Source organism: Cygnus atratus, chromosome 8 (genome assembly GCF_013377495.2).
Source record: "Cygnus atratus isolate AKBS03 ecotype Queensland, Australia chromosome 8, CAtr_DNAZoo_HiC_assembly, whole genome shotgun sequence".
Classification (NCBI taxonomy): domain Eukaryota; kingdom Metazoa; phylum Chordata; class Aves; order Anseriformes; family Anatidae; genus Cygnus; species Cygnus atratus.
The window spans coordinates 31,669,440-31,695,185 of NC_066369.1; the positions used below are offsets into that span (position 1 = coordinate 31,669,440).

A 25,746-nucleotide genomic window follows, 5' to 3' on the forward strand; every position below is an offset into this window, starting at 1 on the left:
AAACAAAGGCTTGGCTCTGAAGTTGGTCTTGAAACTTTGAAAATTGATTTTGAATCAGAAATACTGAGTTTCAGAGACCTCACACAATGTCTTCACAGAATTCAAACAAGAAATTTTGAATGGGGATGAATCTCATATTCTGTGTGCTGACTTTCCTGAAACTTAATGGCATCAGAGATGCTAATTAATGCTCAGTCTGAATTTTTGGAGCACGGTGTTACATTTATTACTTTTGTCTGTGTATGGGAATACAGACACTTGCACAGCAGTATTTTCTGTAATATACGAAAAGTTAATAACACCATTGTTGGAATATTAATCAAATTTGGATTAGATAATGGGAAATTTCACTTTTTGTTCTTCTTAATAGTAAAGGATTAATTGCATTTAACCAGAAATGAAGCCTGCAGCATTGGGGAACTTTGTCTTAGATTCTTCTTTCCTTTTCCTCATGAAAGAAAGACTCATATTTTGTGTGACTTTTCACTTCTATTTCTTTAAAGATGAGGGAGCTTCTATGTGTCCTTTCCATTTCCACTGGAAATCCACAGGTAACCAGGTTTAACTAGAAAATTTCATGGAACTGTAGGATCCCAGAAGGGTGGAGGCTGCCAGCAGCCTCCTGATAGTGTCCGGTCCAACCCACTGCTGAAGCAGTCACCTAGGGCAGGCTGCAAAGCAACGTGTCCTGCGGTGTTTAAATATCCCCACAAATGGAGACTCCACAGCCTCTCTGGGAACCAATGCCAGTGCTCAGCTACCCTCACATTAAAATAGTGCTTTCATATGTTCAGGCGGAATTTCATGTCCAGTGTGTCAGGTGCTCCAGTCCATTAGTCATCGTAGTGGCCCTTCGCTGGGCTCGCTCCAGTAAGGCCAGGTCTGACCTGTGCTGGGGTGCTCAGGGCTAGGTACAGCACTCTGGGGGTGGCCTCGCAGTGCTGGGGGGGGAATCGCCTCTCCTGACACGTGAAAATGTTGTGAATTACTGACAATACAGATAAGGGTAGCAAACAAATTACACGAGGCTAAATATGAGCAAAACACAATTTTATGTAGAATGCTTGCATTTTAATGTTTATGGATACATATTAATATTAAAATGTGCATTCAAAAGTATATGTTTATGCACTTCTGAAAGGAAATGTTTACATGCAAAATTCAAACCTTGATTTCATCTGAGAGTTAGCTGAGATTTTGGTTGTGAGTCATCTTTAGTCATAGCAGAGTCTGACATTTCTATTTGGAAAGGGCAAATACTGTACACTTAGGCGGAGGAGTTTGGCCAATTTAAATTTTTTATTGGCTGACGTAATGTTTCAGAAGTGGAGGAAAGGAAGAAGTGAACATCCTCTGTTTACCTCCTCCCTTATCTTTGTTTAATATCATGAACTCATGAAGTAATACACAATGCCAGTCTGGCATGTTTTTTCTAGAATCAACTTCACTTGTAAAACATGCACATTGTGTATCAATGGGCCACTTGTATACAAATGCAATATCTTAGAAGATCATAAAAGTGTGGGTTGGAATTTAGCTGCTGCCAATGTACATGAAGTAGGAAAAATATTTGGTATGCTTTTTGTCATGAAAATGCTAGGGAGCCATCGTATATTAGTTATACCATACTTCAGAATATTTTTCAACAAGCTTTCTAATTTCAGATGTGTGTCTGTAAGCTGACGGTTCTTTTTAGGAAAACTCCCTTCAAGCGAAAAAGTAACTGAAGAAAATTTCAAGAAACAACTTGTTCTAAACCAGAATGAACTTCTTTCTCAATCAGACTGACATCTATGATAATCATCTTCTAAATCCAGAAGACAGGTTCTTTGTCTGCTAAATAATATCTTCTTTCTATCATAGAAGATGACAACATGAAATCCTTTTATTATAAAGGATTCTGTTATAAATTGTCTGTTATAAATTGACGCTCACAAATCTCAGTGCTAGTTCAGCAACTTCCATCCTGATCTCTCTGGAATTTTTCAAACTTTCCAGGTTTCTCTGTTACTTGGGTACGTGCTTACGTGTATCTATTCTTGACTCAGCTTGCAACCGTCTGAACTGGAAATAGAGAGTAAGCCACAAATAAGAAGGTAACAGCCCAGATTCACCACTGTGCAGCTCTGGTACCTGCTGAGGAGTTTCCATCCTGTCAGTAGTGCTGGCAGAGCACAGGAGGAGTGCTGGCAGCTTCCTCTGGCCCATGGGCATGTTTCCCTCGATGCAGCAAGTGAATGGGGAGCAGCAATGGTTAAAATACTGTGGGAAAGGAGCACACGGGAGATTTCACTTTACAGTGTCTGTTCCCCAACTTTTACTTATATGTTGTCACCCATTCTTATAGGCTACCTATTTACACAGAGTATTTTCTACACATTGGTTTGTAAAACTGTTTTCATGGCATTTTTCCTCAAAATACCTTTCAGGCTCTTGTATTCAAAGTAAATAACCAATTACACGTGACTTCTCTGGTTTAAATATCTAAGGCAGTTATTTGTAAACCTTCCGTACTCTTTGCCTAACGCCAGGAAGTGGACAGGTATGTAATGGGTTGTAGATTTTTGCTAATGAAAATAAATGTACCAGTATGTTACCGGAATATCTTGTTTCTACCAACCCTGTCATTTCTGTTTTGTCTGTTTGTTTGCCTGTGCTGTGAAATCAGGTTTCAAAGTTTTTGGAATGGGGACTAAGCTCCATCATTTTTGACTAGCCCCATTTGACTCTGACCTCTGTACAGGGCATTTATGATAGATATGCAAAGTTTGATACTTGTCTTGTTCCTGAATGTTTGAATATCTGGACATAAAGTTAGGGAATTGATTAGCTTGTCTCCATTTTTATCAGAAATTGATGTCACAGCTGCAAACTTTCTCCTGTTATCTTTGTTATTTTTTTAGATACCTCTATTTACATCAAACAAGTTAGTAAAAAAAAAAAAATCCTTTTAATTTTTTATGATAAAGAAATAAGGCCAGGTGCATAAGCAGAAATGTCTATTTTTTAGAATTTAGCAAAAGATTTCATAATATTAGAATGACCACTGTTACACTTGCTCTTTCATTTATAACTTCCAATTTAAGGTAACCTAAGAGACTAGTTGGAATTGGTCCTTTGATACACTGAATATTAGATCTGGATGTTGTCAATATACAAGAGATAACAAAGGGAAAGACTTGTTGAATTTTATGTTGATCTCCAGCTTCATCACAGTAGTTAGCTTCAACCTGAAAACAAGACTAATTCATGATTCATGTTCGATTTGATAGGATTAAAACAAATGAATAAATACGTTAGAGATTACTTGGAGCCAAAAGAGGCAAGACTTTAATTAAAAAAAATATATCAAATTTTCAGTTTTATTTAAATGTAAGTAATTTAATAGCTTTCTTGTATTTAGTCAGAATTTCCTGTGCTATTACTTGCATCTGTTACCACTTGGCCTTTTCTTGTGCACCTCTGAAAAGAGCCGAAGTCTGTCCCCTCTGTAATCCCCCCGCCTGTAGTATGCAGACGGCAGCAGTTAGATTACCCTGGACCTCCTCTCCTGGGGGCAGAGCATCACCACCTCTCTCAGCTTCTCTGCTTATGCCATACTCCAGATGCCTGGCCACACTGCTGTGCTAGGCTTGGGGAGCCCATGACAGCTATACATGACTTCATTTCGCTGATAGAGAAGCCATTTCGTGCATTACTTTTTATTGCTGTATTTATGTTTTTATTATGGTAAAGGAAAAAAATAAAGTCAGTTTAAATTACAGCACTTTAGAAAATTTGTTTCGTTTATGCCTTAGATCACCAGATAACGTCAAAAAAGGTTCTGCAAGGATGAATGTTTTTGATGACTTCATAAATTTCTTTTGCTTCTTCTGAGTTTCCTTCTCCAGTTAGATCTGTATCTATTCTGTAAAGTTCGTACCTATAAATGAGCCTCTCGGCAAAGGAGTAAGTAGGTATAAATAGCCTCTGAATAATTTTAGGTCAGTTATTAATAGGAGTGTGAATCTTAGAAAAAATGAAGGTCTACAAGAACATTCCAGTAGGGCTCACCAGGAGCAAGAAACCATTTGACTGGAGATGGAGTTGAAGAGTTTAGGTAACAGATTAAAAGATGAGGTTGTAAGCCATAGTAGGATGTCATAATTCACCAGGAAAGTTCCTTTTATCCTATACTTCTCTGCCTCTCTGTTTTTATTCGTTAAGAACAGTAGCATGGACTGTTAGGATGTTGTTCATATTTCTGATACCATCTGTTTTCCTTGGTGGGAGGGAGAAACGGGATTCATTCCAAGCTGTTCCAAATGTTTTTTCCTCATTCAGGCTGAAATTCAGATGTTCATGTTCAGTTTCTAATGCGGTTCAGTGGCACTTACAGTACTGTACTCTGGGCAGTCTTGATCCATATGTCACTTGACCCAGCAAAGCTGTAATCACCTCTTTATAGAGATAAAAAGGTCTGTGGCAGTTGCTATGAGATCAAAGTACAGTGGTTCATCAGTGAAGCTATCACTGCATCCCTTTGCTGGATTTGCAATTTACTCTTTCTTGTGTATTGACTAAATGCTTTCCTTCAGCCACATGTTCGGCTTTTGTTCCCATTCTCCACTACCTCTAGCTGTTCCTGCTTGCTGTCTCTCTAATCATTGTGACTGCTGGTGATTTTTCATGCATTTCCAGATTCTTTCATGTCCCACTCCAAATACTCTTATTTTCTCCCGCATTAAAATAATGGACACTGTCCCGATCTTGTTCTTGCAGCCATCATCTTGCCTGTCCTCATTTTCAGATCAATGTATTTTTTCCAACAGGCAGCTGACACTCTGAGCAAAGTGATATTCTTTTTCTGTGATTTCAGCCTGCAGTTATGTGCCTTCAAATCTCTGAACCTCTGAAGAGGCTGAGAAACTGGCTCTAAAGCTTACGCCTGAATAGTGCTCCCCAGTACTTTTTGGTGGCTTTTGCAATGTCTTCTGCAGAAGGGTTTTCTGCAAGTCCCTCTCTTGCATGACAACAGTATGTGAAACTGTCAAAACCAGTGTAGCTGACAGCTGGAAAACAGTGGATATACTGAACGACCTGAAAGGTGGCAATTAGAGTTAAATGCTGTTCTTTATGTGTGTAGCCACTCAAACCATGAGCAGTAACGATTCTGTTGGTGGTGTCTCATAGTCCCAGGTCTTCTGGTAGCGGTTAAAAGATAATCTTCCTTACCACTCATCAGGTGGAGTTAAATACGTAGATTGTAAGTCAAGTTCCGATAGGATGGGTTTGTTTTTTTTTGCCTTTTTTTAGGCTATGCAGGGAAATAATTTTTAATTTGGCATTATGGAACTCAAAGAAGAAATGTGCGTGATTGATCTTAGCAGAATCATCTCCAAGTTACGAGAGCTGGTTACCTGTAGAATATTAGTAAATGCATGATCTCTCATTTCTTTTCTTTATGTTCAGTGTTGTTCAGTGATCACCCAGAGCTAAGGACTGCAAGTTCAGTGTATGGGTTGTTTATTTTTCATGTGTACATCCATATCCATACAGCAGCCCTTTCCATTGCCTTCCCTGAGTCACATAAAAATAAGCCATATAGAGACTGTAAAGCGACTAAGCGTCTTTCAATTTGTGTGTATTACAAGCATGTTATAAATCTCTCAGTATAATTTAGCATTAAAGCCTTTTGGTGGGTCAGGCGATAGCAAAGAAAAAAATGTCAAATACAGAAGGACACTTGAGTAGGTACTGTGGACCGTGTCCTGCTGTGCTGTTCATGTGGAGAAAGTTATCAATACAGGATTTTCACAGTTACTAGTAGAAAGTTGCAGGAATAACTTAACTTGGAATAAGCTGCTGAAATCATGAACTGCCTAGATTAAATTTATAAAATTTTCAAGATAATCCTTGATTCTTTTGCTTACATTGTAAGAACGACAAATAGGGTTTATTCGGTATGATTATGGAAAAAGGCAAATCAAATACTACATTGACGCAGTTCAGGAGAACTTGCTAAATCCTCATAAAATGCAACTGCTTGAGTGTTGCATTCTGAAGTAGATTAAATGATATTATTGAGTGCTTCTGTAGGAATTAAAGAATTTATAATGTTCCTGAACATTTAAAAATGTGATTAGGAGTATATTTTAACATCTCTACAAAAAGTGGTATGAATATTATGGCATCGCTGTAATTCAGTCAGGTCTGGGCATATCTTTTCACTGCTGATTGGCGTTAACCTAGTACCTGCTTCAGTGGAGTTTTTGCCCTGGCTTCTAGTTGTCCAAATGATTTTAATAGCCGATACCTAGTACAGAAAACATACCCATTAAAATACCATGGTGTTGCTAATTCAGTCAAGGACAACAAATTCCATGTTTCACTTTTCTCTAGCTTAAAACTACGTGCCTCTAGGCCGCGTTTGTTCTCTTTTTTTTTTGTGTAGCCAGAGCAGATTGTACAATGGAAGTTGTATGGCTATTTATAAATCGCTGCCAAAAGGCCATCACTGTTTATATACAGCTAAGACTTAGTTTAGCAGGTGGGTGGATGCTAAAATTTTGCTTAGTGCTTTGTCCACTTTTTTTTAAATCTTATTTCAGGCTATGAGAAATTAATTTGGACTTTCAGTATTCATTGTGCTTCCTCAGGGGAGGTATCGCAGACTTGAAGAACGTCTGCTAAACTAAATGAGCTGAGACAAGGAAAGACCTTATGTTTTGTAAGAATGAATAGTTAACAATTTAATTATGACCACCAGACAAAAGTATGAATAAGCAAGGGGAATACTAAGGAAAACAAAACAAAACACAAGACCACAAAGCAAAGAAAATCATTGTTACTGCAGGGAGAGAATGGGCCAAAGAGCTTGAATCTTTCAGCGCTGGTATGTTCACACCTCTGATTTCTGATGAAATCTGATGAAGCCCTCCATTAAGAATCAAGCCTCTGTATTCCTTGGGTGGAACAGTTTGGCACAGTTCTGGTGGTTGGTCCCAGTTTACAGTGAAAGCAATAAAATTCTCTTCAGAAAGTTATTGCTAAGATTGCATAATTGGGCATTAAAGTTCTGATTATACTTTACAAACTCCAGGACTTTGTTGAAAACCTGACATTCCAATGTACTGAATTTCAGTGTTTGACAGCTCAGCTGTGAGAATTTTTTAGAGAACATTTGTACCATAAGAACAGCATGTTAATTGACTAAAAAAAACTGGGACAGATTAATCATGGGAGGGAGCACTATACCTAAGAGAATGTAGTTCTAGAGCCCTCTGCTGATGAAAACCTTTAGAAATACATTTATTTTTTTCAAATGCCCTGTTTTGAATAGCCTGCATTATTCTTCCCATGGGTTTCCAACCCCTAACTTGAGGTGGAATAAATTTGCACACTAAGGTGCTGACCAGGAAGGGAGCCTAAAGGACTAGCTTGCTCCAGACCCTGAAGTTTCACATGGCGAAAGATGAGGGGAGGTGACTGCTTCTCATTAGCAGGGGTGTCTCCTGGCGTAGCATTAGCATGTGGATTTGGCAAGGATGTCTGGTTCAACAGTGGGCGTGATGGTAATGGAAGCTGGGTATTCTGCAAAAAATAACCAGCAAATGGCTGGGTAAAATTGCTTTATCTGTTGGAAGAGTAGAGAGAATAGACATAAGCCAGAAAATTAGCTAACAGAATGTAAGCAGACAGTCCATATCTGCCCTGAACGGCATTTTGCAGCCTGCCTTCCTGTTCTGATGGGCTCCCCGAGCTCCCAGGCAGCAGTGGCCCAGCAGCCGGAGGCGGTGGTGTGGGGCAGGGTGGTGGCATGGGTCCTGCAGGGGGCTGGAGCAGGGACGGCCCCACGCTGCCCAAAAAGAAGACATCGGTTTGATGTGGCACAGGGTGCTTTTCTGATCTCAGTTCCGGGTGATGGGGCAGTGGACAGTGGCAAAACATGTTTAAACAACAAACAGAGAAAACTGGAAAATGCATTCACGTGTCAAAACCTGGCTGCAGAAAGTGAGAATGTGCCACCCACGGCTGTCCTTAGGAAAGGGAAACTAAATTGTAAGAAATCAATTACCAGAAATGATCAATTCCAATTACTTGTGGTGTCTTTTCCTAGTCTTAAATATTCTTGGTGTGTATTCAATGAACTGTGATACTTACTCATGAAATACCAGTAAATAAGTTTGCTCGTTTGCCATGGCATCATTAACTTTGTCCAAGAGTCATATACCATTTTTGCATCGGTCTGCATCTTCTCTTCTCTTGTGGTGTTTCTTGTTAGGCCTTCCTTTAGGGTAGCTTCCCAAGATTCCTTCCTGCCACAGAATTTGAACTTTGCAAGATTTTAATGAGAAATCAGTATGGTTGGGCAGAAAGAGAATGCTCTGCAGAGATACTTCCTATGTATGCATTCATCTGAAAGAGTCATAGTTCTGTAATTACGTAATACAATACAGTCCTTACTGAAATAAAAGGAACTTTTCTAGTATAAATATATTTTAAGCTCTGAAGATGAAATAAGCAATCCCCGAGTTCTGGAGGCTTGTAATCGAGGGTGTTTGTGCTCAGTACGTCACTGCTCAAGGGTAATGATGGAACTAATTGGTGTTGAGGGTTCAGATTTAATTACTTGATTCTACCTAAAAATATGCAAGAGGGAATTGTGGCAGCTACCATACGCATTGAAATACAAAGGAGATGTACTCAGGTATTCGTAGGTAGTGAGGTATTTGTAGAGATGAATGCCTGTTTAGATGACAAATTGCATTCTTGTATTTGAGTAACCAATTTTCATGGGTAGTTTTGAGATTGCACTTGTGCTGGCATTTTGGTATACAGGCTTTTTGCATTTTGATAATCCAATTTATGAACATACATGTAAGCATATTACAGCATTAGTGGATATGGTGAAAGAAATGGGGAGCAATGAAAAAAATTTAATCTGTAGCTGGGAATGGGGATAGAATGATGAAAGAAAGAGGAACTGATGGCAATGATGGATTTTTTCTTTTCTTTTCAAAATGTAAGGTCTGTAGAGAGAAGGGGGAGAGTAAGCGGGGGAAGAGTTTTTAGTTGCATATGAACAATGGTACAAAGGTATTTGGGAAACTGTCTCTAGGTGGAGTTTCAGTGATCGAGTACGCTGGCAAGAAACCTCTTGCTTTTTTTTGGGGGGGGGGGGGGATTGCCAATTTTCTATTTTTCAGAAAGCGAAAGGTTTTTGAAAAAAAAAAAAAAAAGTTTGTAGGCACATGTTGAACATCTACCATGGTAGCAACACCTATTTTCTGGGCAGTTTGTTACATGTTTTTCAAATGTAACCTTGTTTTGGACATGTCAAAAATCATCTTAATCTCCTTCTATTTTGGACTTTGGTAATATCTGCTGCAATGTGACTGTATCTTACACATGCTAAGCAAGGTGGCAGTGAGAGGGAAGAGAGACTGCCCTTGTTCCAGCACACCTCTGCCTGGGCTCTTTCAGGAGATCAGCTTTTGTTGTGAGTCATAGTTGTCCCTGTTAATTAAAACTTTCTTTTTCTAACTGCAGTTTGGAGTTGCACATTATTATCTCTGGAACTTTCATTCCGCAAGCTCAGCAAAACGAATACAGTTTTCCTGTAGTAAGCTCCTGCTAAGCTGATTAATATGTCACGAATAATGCAGACAGATTGTGATGTAAAGCGCTGGAAAGTAATTGGGTATTCTGTACGATCCCTTTCCTCTATGAGGAAGAAAACCAGACTTAATGAAAGTCATATTTAAATAGCAATTTGTTTAGTTAATATATTTAGCAGGTAAATTATGTTTTCTATACTATTCCTTTGGATAGCAGTTCTGGCCTTCGTATTGGCAGCAAAAAATATAAGGCAAGAAGTAAAGCGTATTTCATAATAAATTACATACCAAATCATCTTTTAAACTAAAGGATTACTTCAAGTAAAAGCTGAAATAAATCAAAGATCTAAGCTTAAATGTAAATTTCCCAGATTCTAGAAAGCACACTTTATAAATAAGGTTATTTCTCTTCTTGGCTTGTTGGCATTCTCTCCTGCTTAAGCATCTGCACAGTGGGCCATCAAACTGTTTGTAGTTTCTAGTAGTTAAAAGCATAATTATTAATTTTCAACATTTGCTACTGGTATGCAATGAATTGTTGAAATTCTGACAGTTCTTGTGCAATATCAAACTGAACAAAACTGGAATTTTCCATAAGGTTATACAAAAACCGTTTTTAGGGAGAATAGGATACAGTTTTAAAAAGAAAAAAAAAACTTTTTTGCTTTCACTAAACTGTCTTTTCTAGGTGCCATCAGTGCCTAAGGTTAAGTGCATCCATAAACATTTCCTGAGAAAATCTTGCTTATCAATTTCAAGGCAAGACCAATAGTAAACTTTCATTGATATCAATGAATATCTTTGTAGAAAAGGTACAGACTTGATCCTTTGTCACAGAGCGTTTAAAGTTCTGGTTATTCAAATTCACTGAAAATTTGCAAAATTAATTCTGCCTTAAATTTTACTTTTTTTTTTTTTTTGAAAATCTCCCAAATCTCATGATGGTCAGTCAGAAATGAGGTCCCAGACTTCGAAAGATTCCCTGCTTTGACTCTCGAATACACTGGGACCTCCAGCCTTCAGGGCCAATTCAGACACTCAGTCTTGTGCGAGCACCTTCGAGATGTGCGTGGTTCTCCTCTGCTGGGGCGTCTGGAGGGCGCTGCGCCCATCCTCACGGGAGGCTGGGAAGGAGCGGTGTGCCTACTGCGTGCCACTGGAGAACCCCAGCATGAATTTCAGATGAAACTCACACTGAGTTTCCTACAAGACAGAGCTCAGGTGTCTGAGAGGTCTTTTCCATCCCAGATGGTTCTGTGATTCTGTGATGTGAACATGATAGAAGGGTGAGCAGCAGAGTTAAACACTAAAAGCTGGATGAAGAGGGCGCACAGCTTGTACATTCAGATATAATTTTTCTGCAGTTTTTAAGAGATCTAAATTATTCATAGTGCTGTTTTTATAAATGAAAAGTTGTACTGCAAATTAAGAGGACTCTGAGTGCTTTGAAGATCCCTAATTATTTCGATGATTCAGATTGAAAGTGGACACAATGTAAATCTCCTAAAGAGCGCACACAATTAATTAAAGGAGGGAAGAGAAAAGAAAAGTGCATGTCTAGCCAGTGCTAGAGGAATATCAGTGAGGAAAGACTGAAGGAAAAGTGAGGATTTTATTTATTTTTTTTTAAATTCCAACCATATGCTCAGCTTTGTTCCATTTCATATTCCTAGTCCCTATTATCAAATCTGTTTCAGCAGAGAAAATATAATGTGAAATTCTGACCTGTATGAATGGGAAAGCTCCCAACGTCCCCCTGGGGTCAGAGGAGAACCTTCCGTACTGTCTGTGCCTTCAGCAGCTGTAGAATCAGAAATCAGGCTAAATGCTTTTGTTTAGCAGAACAACTGCTTTATGGGATTTGAAAAGAAAAGCGGTACTACCATCTGCAAGGCGTGGTTGAAAGGAGGGAATGGCACCAGGAAAAGAAATAGTGGCCGAGGAATTTAGGCTCCAGCCTCCCCTTGCGATCAGCCAGCTGTGCTGTCAGGGTTTAAGCTGGCACTGTGAAGGTGAGGGGTACGGGGGTGGTCCGTAATGGGTGGCCCCCGTGGGGTTGCAGGGGGCTTGGCTCCCTGCCTCTGGTAGCCCAGGTGGGATGGGGTGCGGGGGCCGGCTCCTTGGGTATCTCAAGGAACTGTGCTCTGCTTCCATCTCCTCTGGTGGTGGTGACTTCTTGGAGAGCTAGAAAGGGGTGATGGAGACTGGGCCTGCTACAGAGGTTGACGTATTTGTGATTTCTAAGCTTGACAGTGTAACGCACTGCAGAGAACCAACATATTAGCATATTAATGTTGTTGATTATGCTGATAATAAGGGAAAGAAAAGGAACAGAAGAATCATCACTTATCTGTGATGTATGACAAAGAACTCAGTGAAGCGAATTGTCTGCTGTTTGAATATAATTAATATTTTCTGAACCCTCTGGCAAATGTTACTGTTATTACTCATTTCAGCCTTGTAATGCTCTCATTCACACTTCTGTGTTCTTTATTCTCGGGATCTCTCAGTAACTTTCTAGCACTACCAGATTACTTAGACTCTGCAATTTCTTGCAGAGTTTTGTGAATGAAATTTCAACAGTGAGAACATTTTATGTTGATACTTTGTCAGGTAGTGTGGGATGGTCCTACAGTCCTTATTATCCGTTGTGATCTGAGTCCACATTCAGAAAGAAAAACAGACCATGGCAGCGCACCAGGAACTGAGACCTCCCTGAGATAAGAAGTATATGAAGGGAGCGTTACATCAAACACTTGTTTGGAAGTAAAATAAATTCATCTCTAATATATATTGGAAAACAGAAAAAGTGGTTTATATAACCAGTTATAGAGGCAAGTTCTGGAGTTCTTTACAGTAACACTTTACTACCTTTTTTTTCATATATCTACTTGGCACTTTTGAAAAAGGTATCAGAGAACTATTGTTTGCCTCTAAAAATTTAAGTTCCCTTCAATGCTTTAAAATTATTATTATTAATGAAGATGTTCAAGATCTTAAAGAACCTGCATGTGTGGGGCAGATGCCCTGCAGCAGTGGTGTTAACACACAGTAGTCCTGGGGAACTTGCTCTAGAAGAGCCGGCTTAAGGCTGGGTGAAGAGAATCAGTGCTGGCTGATATCAGGCAAAGATGTGAATCCCACAGCTTTTTAAAATTGTCTTACCAGTGCTTTCTACCCTGTTTTGTTTACCACTGCTTTCTACCCTGTTTTTTTTCTTTTTAGCATGCGTATCAATGTGAAGTTTTGTAGGTCCAAGATGATCAAGAGAGCTCCTTTTATAATTGCAGTCAAATCTTTCAAATACTCAATTTGTAAATTCTTGGTTTAAATGGACTATTAACAAGAAATCTAGTGGCTTCCAAAGGCAATTTGAAACTAGTTTTCATGTTACAAATCTTTCAAATTGCTTGCCCAGTAATTGCCACTTGCAAGGTTTTTTAATGCTGTTAATGGTGAAGTAAAACATATTGAAGATACCATTTTGCACCATTTAGGATAAAACTAAACCAACTAGGTAAAAATATGTTCAGAGAAATTACTTTTATTTGCTGTTGTTTTTTTTTTAAGTGAACTTTGACTTACTTTTTGAGCAAAAAAGGAAAATGGTTCCTTCTGAAGGAGTGTAGGCCCACTGTAGCAGGAAAGGTTTCTGAGAATGAGAACAAAATTCTTCTATATTACACCTTGCGAAAAAACTTCTCTCCTACTCTTTCAAGACAACTGAAGTTTGTCGAGGTAGTTTGGTCCACCTTTAAATCAAAGTTTTGTGAGCCATACAACAATTTTCTTTGTTTATTTAGGTACAGAGAACTTCTCTCATGATTACCAAGAAACAGGGATTAGTGGGTTTACTGCACAAAAGATCCATTAAATAATAAGAGATTAGATTTTATTCTAATTAATTTCCATAAAACTACTATTTTCCTTAGATTAGGAATTCGCTTTATAAGAGAATAAAATGAAGATAACGATAATGAGATGCTTGCTTAAGCTGATAAATAGCAGTTTATGTTTATGCTTCTTTCATAGTTTCTTTAATCTAATTCTAGATAGGATGTACTTTTAAAAAAAGATTTTAGAAAATAGGCCATAACACTTTAAAGCTTTTGTGGGGGAAAAATGTGTTTGCTTTTCATTTTGTTATTCTGAATTGTTGAGTAATTGTGCATTATATTTTGTTATGAATGTAGTTGTTTAGAATTATTTATTAGTTAAGAAGATAATGAATTTCCTTAAGCAGAATTCCAAATAAATAAATAAATAAAAATAAAAGATGTACATGTCATCCTAGTTCTTCTGCGTTTGAAAAAATCTACCTGCTTGCACTGCCTTTGCAGAACAAAGACTTCATAGCTTTCCAAGTTGCTGAGGGTATCTACGTGTGGTCTGTTGAATATTGTTGAAAATTTAGTTTTCTTACATGTGCAACTGAATAGACAGCCTCATCCCTGAAATTTCTTGAATTTTGACTGTGATATAAATCTTTGAGATTGTATAGGACTTAATATATAGCATGCGACTCATGCTGAACAATGACCTCAAATACTCAGCTATTACCAAATAAAATTTGGTCATGCTGAGCGATGACCAAAATACTCAGCTATTGAGAATCACATTTCTTTCACTGGTTTAAATGGGGATAAGTACTAAGCACTAGTATTTCTCTAAGGAAGTAGGAAGACTTTCTTTATCACTCACAGGCATTAAGGAATTTTATGAAGCAGCAGTGTGTATGGTGACAACCTCCCAAATCCAGGAGTTTGGCTTCCTGCTGACTCTTCTTGACTTGGGTTGGGTTCCCAAAGACCTTAAGTAGCAATCCTCTTGTAGTAACTATCAGAACAAAAGAAAAGCTTTGTGAAAATTATGAAGAACTAAAATGTAGGTAAGAAAAGTATAATTACCAAAGCTGGAATTAGTCTGGGGTAGAAATTAACAATACTGAAATTTATGAAGGGTTTAAAAGCCATTAGTCCTCAGTGCATGAAATTTTACTTCTTTCAGTTGTATCACAGGTCTTGTAATTCTATACTGATGCTTTCTGAAATGATTGCAAAGAACAGTGTGAAAGGGCCTTCCCCAGGGGGGACTTCTAGCAGGGTTTTCCAGCATTATTGTTTGTTTTAATGACAGAGGATATATAAAGGAGCAGACTATGGACACATGTAAAATCACTTCTCACCAAAATATATTAAATTTTGTGCTTTCCTCTGGTCATTCTTCCAGAATGTGTTCTGTAAGCACAGGTTTCTTTAATAAAGTTACTTCACACTATTTTTTGCTGCAAATTCTTAGCAATGCACCATAATTCTGGTTCAAGTCCCTTCCTTATTCTAGTATTGATCTTTTCTTAAATAGAGATTTCTAGAGATTGCTGGTCTATCCAAATAGCAGTCTGTTTGTTTGTTTGTTTTCTGAAGATGACAGTTCCAACAGATAACCAAATAATCCCAACAAATTACTTTGACATAAAAATCATGTCTTATCCTAGCCTTTGAGGAAGACAATGTAATTAAATCACTCTTGTTTAGCGTTTGCATTTATTTTCTAATTTTTAAAAACAATTTTCTATCGAATAAGAAATTACAGAGATTTTTATGGACTATAATAATAGAAGTACTTTTGTTTGTATAAGCAAAAAAACCATATTTTTAAAAATGTTTTTGCTGTTGTAATTGCTATTCTTAGTACAGTTCTATCACTTCATCGCTATTTGTACATTTTCTAGCTGTTCCATTACACTGTTATTGTTCTGGGTTTCTATTAAAATGGAATGTGAGGTTTGTTTTATGTGTTTGCCTACAGTAGAGGAGAATAATGCAAAGCTAAGTGCTTTGTAATGCCTATGGGAAGAATGTTTTTCTGAATAGTTTTTGAAGTACATGTCACTGTTCAATTGTTCATTATCTTCGAATGCCTTGAAAAGCTACAAATAATTTGATATTCCAAGGGCATCTATTTGTATTGTGTCATGGTCTGAAATACGCAGTCGCAAATGCTGCTTCCTATGCTTGAATACAAAGAGGCTGTGCGGCTTGATAGCTAATTTCATTTTTCTTGTGAAAGACTTATTCTGTGCCCAATACTTTTACAATTTTCATCTGTTTTGATCTTGTACACTCTAGTGAGCCATTTGGGATGATTTCTGGAACTGAAGACACGGTGCTGGTTGGTGTCAGCGGTCGTGCTGCACACCCTCTCTGGCCTGGCATGGATGCTGGCCATACTGGCAAGGTGGAGAAGGTGGATTGCCGCGAGGCCTCTGCACTGCCTTCCCTGCGGCCGTGACATCTGCTTGGTGCACAGAAACTGGCGAAACCCCTGATCTGAGAGGGAACTGGGTTAGAGGGGCAAGGGAGAGGGCAGGCACAGCGCAGGTGCCACCACTTGTGTGCAGTGTGCGTGCTGCCTCTCCCTCCTGGGAGCACTTCGGGGGTGGTGGGCTTTCTCCTCCGGGACTGGGTCTGGAGCAGGGATTTGGGACTTTTCCTTCCCTGTGTGTTTGAAATCACCCAACAGATTTGAAGCTGAAGAGGGAAATCAGGGGGAATACTAAAACAATCATTTCTTTATCACAGGAAATTATAAGTGCCAACCAAGAAACAGGATGTGCATGAAATGTGACGGGATCCAGTGTTCCTGGTGTGAGAAATTTAAATGAGGAATGTTTACAATTGAAGTTCACAGATAAAGTAAATTTGAGTGCCATGTTACATCCCAAAATTTTCACTTTTTTTTGTGTTCTTCAGTGGACTATACCACTGCTAGAACTCAAATAAAATGTTAAGATATTGTCATTTATTAGCTTATAAAGGAATTGCTTCTTTTTCTGTTTCTGTGAGTCTTCTACTTTTATATTTTCAGAAGTTTATGTATGCTTTATTATGAAAATGTTTTCATTGCATCAGCTGACTGTAATTAAGCTAAGTTTTATGTTATACAAGCAAACTTGGCATTGGGTCAAGCTAAATTACAAAATTACCTTTTTCTCTGTGTTAAGCTTTACCCTTAAGCCAAAACCAGCCAACAGAAATGTGTTGGCACTGCCCAATGAATAACCAGCTGCACTCTGATTTCACTGCTGTTCTTCCAGTGCCTTGGTCTCCTTGAAAACATGAAAAAACAGTATTTTTTCTGGCAGTATTTGTATGCCTGTCTCCTTGAGATTGCTAGAGGCAGATTAAGAGCTAATAAAATTTAAACAAGGAAATATAACATTTGAGTGTTTTACTTACCTTTGAAATAACAATGTATTACATGATATAAAATTCCTGGAGAACCACAAAAGGGGCATTATTTGACCAATGCTTTTTTTTTTTCATGTTACGTTTCAGACAAATAATGGCTTAAGCAACAACATGAATTATCTACACTTACATGCAAATTCAGCTCAGCTCAGTGAACAGGGAGTGGTCCAGGATCAGAAATGACTTGTTTCCCTTCAGTTATACTTACATGAAACTGGATTTCTTGCATTTGAGAAGGTGCTTTTTCTTGTAATTGATGAGAAGACAAAGGAGAGCACAAATTGACACTATGTGCTATAATTTGTGCTGTTTTAGCAAGAAATGTTGCGTGACTGTATTGTTTATCTCTATGGATTTTTTGCATGAATACATGGTTGCTTTTTCACTGGCATCCCATGAAAGAGGATCCCGATGAGCTTTGTTTTGCTTGGACAGATTTTGTACATTCTTTTCATAAATGTAACTGAAAACCTTGTAAGTGGTTTAAAAAATAGGAGATGAGGGTTTAGCCCTTCTTGGCTCTATGGTGATATGTTTCAGAACAGCCTGATTTATTTATAATCTGGTTAACATTACATCTCAAACAGATATTGACATTTTTAGAAGTTGAGACTCCTTGATGTGTATAAAATCTACTTATTGAGTGTTCTCTTAATTCAAAAGTAGTTATATTTTGCTAAAGAATACTAAGATGAAACTTACTCATAAGAATTAGATGTGCTTGTACAAATTGTGTGTGCAAGGAAAATCTGCAGAACTGACACCTAGATTTGAAGTAAGGGAACAGGCTGTGGTGAAATTTCCCAGCAGTGTGTTCTGCTGCAGAAAAAGTAATGGGATTTCTGCTAAGTCACTTCCCTGAGCTTCCACAGCCTAAGATAGCAGGAGAGAAGCAGGAATGCCAGGTAAACAAATTGTTGGCTTTCTGTTATTGTAGTTTCATAACCAATTAAGTTTCCATATTCTTTTCTTTATTTGTATGGTCAAAAAGACAAGGAATATACTCCACCAATAACTGTGGAAAGCCAAGGAATTCTGTTGATTTCAGAGAAATGAGGTACAATTGTGCATTTGTCACGGAGAATCAGAACCCAAACAACTATGACTGATTCACTTCACCAACTCACAGTCAAACCGAGCAAGGGATCAAAACACAGAGTGTGAAAGATGTCACTTTGTACTCTGTCTGGTGAATGTGTTCACACATGTAGCATTTACACAGCTAATTTTCATCATTAAGGAAAGGAAGAATTGTGGATGGTCTTGGCTTGTTTTCTTTTACCCCAGTGTAGGGGAACAGACAACATACTGAGATTGCTTCTTGTGGTTGCACTGGCAAATCTCACTTTCCCGTGTTTTGTTGAAAAGTAGATTAAGACATGCAAATTACAGATACCCCTCAGGAAAAAAAAAATAGACTGTGATCTTGATAATAATTCTAAAGAGGGAGTTCCAAGCATATTGATAGTTTCAAAAAACTGTTTTTCCCCTTTCTTTTCAGTGCCCTGTTTGGAGATGACAACCAAAAGAAAAATTATTGGCCGTTTGGTGCCATGCCGGTGTTTTCGCGGTGAAGAGGAGATTGTCTCAGTGTTGGATTACTCTCACTGTGGCCTACAGCAGGTGCCAAAGGAGGTTTTTAACTTTGAACGGACGTTAGAGGAGCTTTATCTAGATGCCAATCAAATTGAAGAGCTACCCAAGGTAATCCGTGTACTTCCTGTAATACAGATGTTAAAATTTGTGTTCTTAAATGTATATTCAACATGTGCTTCAACTCTGAAATAGTTCTGGTTCATGGACTGTTTACCTGCTTGCCATGGGCAGAGTCAGGGCTATTAACTCTAGAGATTCAGTCACATTTTTACATTTTTTCTGCCTTCACTGAAGAGCCCAAACCACTGAGACACCATTCTTGCAGATGATGCTGCCATGGAGAGGAGCAGAGCCGCCTGCTTCTCCTTGCTTCATGAAATAAGAACAGGTAGCAGCCAATGAAGTTTTAAACTGGGAAACTGATAGTCATTTAGAAGAGTTTCTCACACAACAAATAATGAATATGACATTTGGTACCTTGGGAGACCAAGAGTACACTAATATATGGGGCAGATGGTCTCACATTTGGATCATCAGCAGCGCTGCTTTTAAAAGCAAACTCTTTGTCAGGATAAGCTGTTTATCCTTGTGGGAGAAAGGCTAGCACTTTCTGACTAATATTTTTGTAACTGTAAATGAGGTCCTGCAATGAGGTTACTTCAGTTATCCTTTCTGTGTAGAACTTCTCTTACAGAATCTTTAAATTTGGTCTTCTGTTGATTAATATCTACTGTAAGGAATTAAAAGTTAGTGTAATTTAAGTGTTCTAGAAACAAAAGAGGGCAAGGTAGTAGAAAAACCAATTAATAGTAGGTGCAAGCTACATAATGAGGCATGAAGTAATGTAATCCATTCCTTAATTGAATTTTTCTCAACAATAATGAAAGATGCTTACAAGTCTTTTAATTAAACATTGTTCCACTGTAATCCATTCTTCATCATCTCCCAACATGTTTCTTACTTACACTGCAGAGAGATTTTATATAAATTCTATTTACAAATGTAGAAAACGTTCTTTTTCCATTACATGGAGTTCCTATATTCAGATATGATAGTTCGTTACTGAAGATTACTCTCACTCAGTCAAGAAATTATTTAAAGATGATAAGACAGGGTAGCTACAATCTTCAGCTGTCACAGAAAAATGATATGGAGAACTGCCTTATCTCTCCTCCTACTAGAAAAGACAGCAGAGAAACAGATATTTTTTCTGTCCCCATAAATATAAAATGGTTGTGGTTGAGATCATTTCACTGTTAATGAATACCTTCAGGACTATTTTTCTCTTAATAAAAACATATGGTTAATCTTGTATATTTTAATTATGCTACTGAAGAATCATACTGAAGAATATTTAAAGTCTCTAATTTAGCCAGGGATTTTTGATATATTTGTCTTGGGTTTCTTGAAAGCATGCATCACCATGGTATTTAAAGAAAATTGCAGTGCAGAATGCAAGACAAATATATCAGGACATATAAAAAGAGCAATATGCTGTAATTGTATATGAATAAACTGAGGCCTAAGGTAAAGGGTCCAAAATCATGAAATTGGATTGAAGGTGGTAGTGTCAATCAGAGCTGAAATGTGCATGCTAATGAAACCTTTACATTGCATTGTGGTATCATCTATTCTGTATGTGTTATTTGTGAAACAAAACAGCAGATAAATACATACTTTGGAGAGATTTAAATGAATAGGACTCTATTTTTATTTCATTTTTCATTGTTTTTTAAATAACTTGAAGCAAATACCAGGTATTGAAAAAAATCCTTTTGATCAGTCTGGAGCTTGGGTAAATACATCATTAACAGTCTTGGTCTTGTATAAATATTAGAAGATAAATGGGAGCATTAGTTTGCTTGCTTAATACCATTCATAATTTTTGTCTTAAGCCTTTATTAATCATTACCATAAACTAAACAGTCTAAATAATTTCTTTCTCAAATTTTGTGCTTCAAATACTTTTTGCTATGTATTTAAGCTCTTTCCACTGCTTAATTAATATTCTAGGTGACAAAATGCCATTTTTTTCTTAAAATGGCTCTATATTACCTAACATTAATTTTTGTACTATGTGTTGTGATCTACTGTAGCAGAACTTTCCTCTCCCTGTAAACATGAATTCAAAAAACTGCTTCCAGGGAAAATTTGTTTTGTCAGTTTTTTGTTATTTACCAAATGTTATATACCTCTGAAGTTACTCACAGTGTACTTTTCAAGTTTTCTGTCATCAGACCACTTAATCTTGTTTAAAAGTTTCTTGAAATAAGCACAGGTATAAACCCTATTGAATCATTATATACCTTAGTTTACTTTCACTGTTACCTGATACTCTAGAAACCAATAAAAACAATAAATTCTTTAGCATTAAACTCATATATCAAAATAATTCTGCCTATTGTTTTTTTGAAATTTTACCCTATATTTTGTGCATCATAATTATGCTTTTTTTTTTGCTGTCCACTAGAACTGGATTTCTAGCTCCTATTTTTTTGCTCCTCCCCTGCCCTTTTTCTTTTTCATGATTTATAGTATTGTTCTGTAATCTTAATCTCTATTTTCCCCTAAACCTATCCAAGACTTTTATTTTACTTGACTTTGACTTCATTATCATGAGCTGCTGCTGCAAGTGTGTCCCTATTTGCATGAGTCAAATGAATCAATGACTAATAAAAAAAGAAAACCGATTTTAATGCAGGTAGAGTTGCTGGCAATCAGTATATAGAAAAGCACGAATGAGATGAAAATTCTTCCCTGCAGCTTTTCCCTATAGATATAAAGCAAAATCTTTACTAGCATTTAATGGACAAAATTAATGTAATTAAAATAAATATGTTGGTAAAATAGGTATTAGTAACGCTGAATATGCTACTGAAGTTAGAGGCTACAACTTAATGCTTAATTGTCTCACTGAGGACTTAAGATATGCAGGGAAATATCCCATTGTTATAACTCAAATCATAGCAGTGTTAACACCGCTCGGTTTCCAGTCTAAAAGGAATAAAAGTAGAACATGGGCATACAGTCTGATGATTACATCAAGCTATCCTGATGGCATGGCAAGGCCATAAAGCACTAGAAATTGACAAGGACATATTTTGAAAATCCACTGCCTAAAAAAAAGTGAGGAATTGTGGGTCTGCATACCTGTATTCACACCCTTGTATTATTGCTGATACAATAGCACACCACAGTATTTCTCCAGAGGGAATATTCTTTCCTAATGGAAACTAGTTTTATTGGATGTCTTTATTCTCCAGTTCAAAAGCCTTGTGTCTCTTCAGTTATTGTCAAGTTCCAAGCCTTCCTTGTCTTTTAAGATAAGACCCCAGCACAATGGCTGGGATGGGCACCGGGCATTTCATTCTGCAGGCCTAACAGCGTGTGTGTGTGTTCCCGAATTCGGCAGGTCCTCTGTGCTGCACATTGCTGGGGTCTACAGCTGTCCTAGTGCAGCAATCTGGCTAGAAACATCAAGAGCAAACACTAGAGCCTACTGCTCACCTTACTTTTCAGTCCAAAATGCTTGAAGAAAGCTTAAAGAAAAAGTAGGTACTCTCAGATGCGCTGCAGAGGAACTCCTCATCCTCTAGCGGGAGGTTTCTCTTATCAAGGCTGTCTGCAGGCAGCGACGTGTCACCTCGTTTTGCTTCCCAGATGTGCAGTAATTGCTCAGGCTGCTCTGGCACATCAGACTGGGAAGCATGGAAGTGTTCCCCAGCATGGAAGTAGCTCTCGTGTCGTCCCTCAGGGCCGTCACCGTGCGCCGCACGGCCTGCTGCTGGCGCCAGCTGCTGGGCTGCGGGGGCTGCGGCGCGGTCTCAGGAATGAACAAGTGCATTTTGTGTGAGAAATCGTGGTTCTTACGTGGATTTCGTGGGATCAGAAAAGCAGAACTGTCAATACAAAGGCACGTCGAAAGGTGTTATTCAATCGAAAGGCCCTTTCATGCCCGGTGCCAGGTTGTGGTGTAGGACTTCTTGTTTTGAGCCTTGTTTGTTCTCATGGTTCCCCTTCGTGTGATCGTCCCTTGGATTTCTGCAAATAGATTGTCTTGAAGAAAAGCAGGGGCTTTTCTTTTTTAAAGGATTGTAATAGAAAGTTACTGCAGAAAAAAATGAAGTTTCAAAATGATTTAGAATTTACTTAGAGTGAAGTACCAGGCTGGCATTTGCACACCATTTGTGTGTTAATTTTCTCCCCTCCAGATACTTGGCTGAGCCATATCTAGGCAATCAAATTGTTATGCGTTCTCAGATAGCCTGTAGATGAGTACTTATTCTGATACAGAAGTCTGAAGGAAAGACTAAATCTCTTACAAACGTAGCACTGCCATTTGAAGAACACTTCCGAGATGCCTGCAAAGGGAATTGAACTGCCTGGTGCCTGTTGGTGAACTCGTATCTGCAGCGTGTCCTGGAGGAGCGCTGAGGAACTCAGCAGAGGTCACTTCTGCAGCCGGCGGGCGTGGAGCGGGCTCATTCAGCAGCTCCTTGTGCAGCCCAGCCCGGCATTTATTTCTGCTTTATCTAAAAAATACACCTTGCCCACTCTTTGTCTAAGGCAGCAATAACCTTGCGATGCGAAGCACCTAAATGTGAAATAGTTTTTCATGGCTATTTTCACTTCAGATGAGTTTTATTAATTTGTACAAGTGTGTTGTGCTGTATGATAATTTTTGAGGAAAGTAGATATGTTAAATAGGTGCTTTCAGTAGGATTTATTGATTATTTTAGGTTGAAAGGAAAATTTTTTTGTCACAGTGGAAATTCTGACACTATAAAAATTGGATTAGCAATTAGAATTAAAAATTAGAACCATATCCTCAATTTGGGGTGGGGGCATGGGGATTTACAGATTTACAGAACATCATTTTGATAATGACAAAATATTTTGTTTCTTGAAGATAGCAAATTTTGTCTGCATGCACTCAAAATATTTTAAAATTTATCATGCAATTGTTTTAAAAACAAAAAAAATTAGCACAAGCCACAAAAAAAATCATTTTTTATCACACCTATGAAATATCATTTTCCTTCAAAATGTTGATTGCAATGACTGTACAGTTTTTAACAGAAAGCTTCACAGGTTTTGAATATTTTTGCTACCAAATACTATTCTGGTAGTTCTTTTCAACCACGTGTAAGCTGTGTTTGTGATACTGAACAGCCTTTGGAATGTCTTCTCAAATAATGGCTTTTCAAAATATTATTGTATTTTTGAATTCTTATGTAATAAAAGCAGTTTTGTGGTATTTGTTACTTTAGTATTTAAATAATAATCCCAAACTGTTTTTTCGTGAAACTCTGTAAAGTATCTTTTTATGTTACAGCAACTGTTCAACTGTCAAGCTTTACGCAAACTGAGTATACCTGACAATGACCTTTCCAGTCTGCCAACCACTATTGCTAGCTTAGTTAATCTCAGAGAACTTGATATCAGTAAAAATGGTAAGAGATCAAAAGGATAAGTATTTTAAAGATTTGTAATGAATAAATGAACAACAATAAGGAAATTTTGATTCCTATCAGATTCCTATCTAGAAAACTTGCTCTTTTTCTGGATCATATTCTGTGTTCTTATCTGGCACTTGACAAGTCTGGGCAGATATCTACCTTGTTTATTTTCCTTTAAAAAAATAGAGGTCTTTCTAGTATAGTAAACCATGACAAATTGTGACTGATAAGTATTAAAAATAGGAGTAGGGGACCATTTTCATTGCACTTATGAACCATTCCACTTTCCAAAGTGGCTTGGTACTTAGTGAGCTCTTGTGGACCAGGTTTGCTAGTGTATGTAAGCATATAAGGCTGCAGATAAACAGCTACCTGTATTTATTTAGCCAGTGACCGATTTGCTGACATGCATTTCCAAAATAGATATTTACATATTTACACGGTTAAAAACATTTGCATGTCTGAACTTAAGTGTTTTTGTTTTGAAAATTAGACTTAGGCACTCTTGGAAATTTTGAAGCATTTATTATCAATATAATCCTAGAGACTCTCAGAATTATATATGTGGACTCCAGAGAAGGGTGGGGGGGGGGGGGGGCAAAAAAAGAAAAAGATGAGCAGCTGGGAAAGAAATGAAAGGCACAAATATCAGTACAAATGATGTCACTCTAACTCTAGAAGATTACATAAACCAAGTATTAAACACAGTATTTTTAGTACAGGGTATATTGGCTGTTGCGGTACACTTATTTACTGCTTAAATATCTTTTAGAGTGTAATACTAGAATATTTATTTTCCTGTTATAGCTTAAGTCTGATTTGAAAATGTCAAAAGAACTCATTTATGAAACAAGTTGAACAGTTTTCATGTGTGTATAATAATACTTTCAATATTTTTTAGGAATTCAAGACTTTCCAGAAAATATTAAATGTTGTAAGTGTTTAACAATTATTGAAGCCAGTGTCAATCCAGTATCTAAGTGAGTATCAGTAGCTTGTGTTTGTATACTGCAAGTGCAGAAAATGTATGCAAAGTGAACTGAAATTTAAAGATCCAGTGTCAAGTTAATTTGCAGCATTAATCTACATTTTTTTTTTAATTGTTTGAAATCCAAGATGATGTACCTATGAAAAGATCTCTGTGCTCTGTAACAAACGTGTTCCTCCACACAGTGAAGAAAGCATTGGCAAAGCAGTCTGTGTGGTGCAGCCTTTAAACACGGGGTTGGCAATTGATGTGTTTGGGAAGTAAGCCGTGCTGCATCCTCACTTCCCATAATTTCTTGCTTGGGACTTTAGCAATCCTTTTTCTTGCCAAAAACTTGTGATAGTAACCACAATCAATCTCTTTCATAATCTCATGATTTACAAAATGGAGTGAAGGAAATGAAAGGATGAAACTTTAAATATTTAAATAAACAAGCAAGAAAGAAAACACCTTTGGCTTAAAAGCCTCAGCTAGGAATGTAGAAAAGGCTGATATAACTTGAATGTGCAAAGTATTTGAATTTGATGTGGTTATAGCAATGTGGAAAAGATGAGAACAGTCAAAAATGTCTGTAAAAAGTTGCTCAGTAAGTTTTTGATAATTTGGGTAGAAAAAGAAGGTGAGAGAGAAAGTCATCTTTCTCTTTCTAAATATACATTGTTATTGTTTCCATAGCAACTTCAGTGTGAGCACTAAGCTTCTAACTGTTTTTTAGGCTGCCAGATGGCTTTACACAACTTCTAAATTTGACCCAGCTCTATCTAAATGATGCCTTTTTGGAGTTTCTTCCTGCTAACTTTGGAAGGTAAGAATTAGTCATCAAAGCACATTGCTCTTTCATATGAACTCACTTG

General features: G+C 37.6%; 1 protein-coding gene across 4 annotated transcripts in view; it reads left to right on the forward strand.

The window, feature by feature from the left end:
* The window catches only part of LRRC7 (leucine rich repeat containing 7), a 156,947-nt gene that overhangs the window by 45,562 nt on the left and 85,639 nt on the right, over positions 1–25,746 (forward strand). For 3 of the 4 annotated variants that reach the window (XR_004781423.2, XM_035564492.2, XM_035564491.2), the window contains exons 4-8: positions 15,728–16,294; positions 18,351–18,553; positions 23,781–23,898; positions 24,806–24,884; positions 25,608–25,697. Coding sequence is in view for 3 of the 4 variants with exons in the window: in XM_035564492.2 (XP_035420385.1) it covers position 16,294; positions 18,351–18,553; positions 23,781–23,898; positions 24,806–24,884; positions 25,608–25,697 (491 nt within the window). In the remaining variant the exon portion in view is untranslated. The remainder of the gene's footprint in view (positions 1–15,727; positions 16,295–18,350; positions 18,554–23,780; positions 23,899–24,805; positions 24,885–25,607; positions 25,698–25,746) is intronic. The other variant, XM_050712363.1, reaches the window with a different exon arrangement.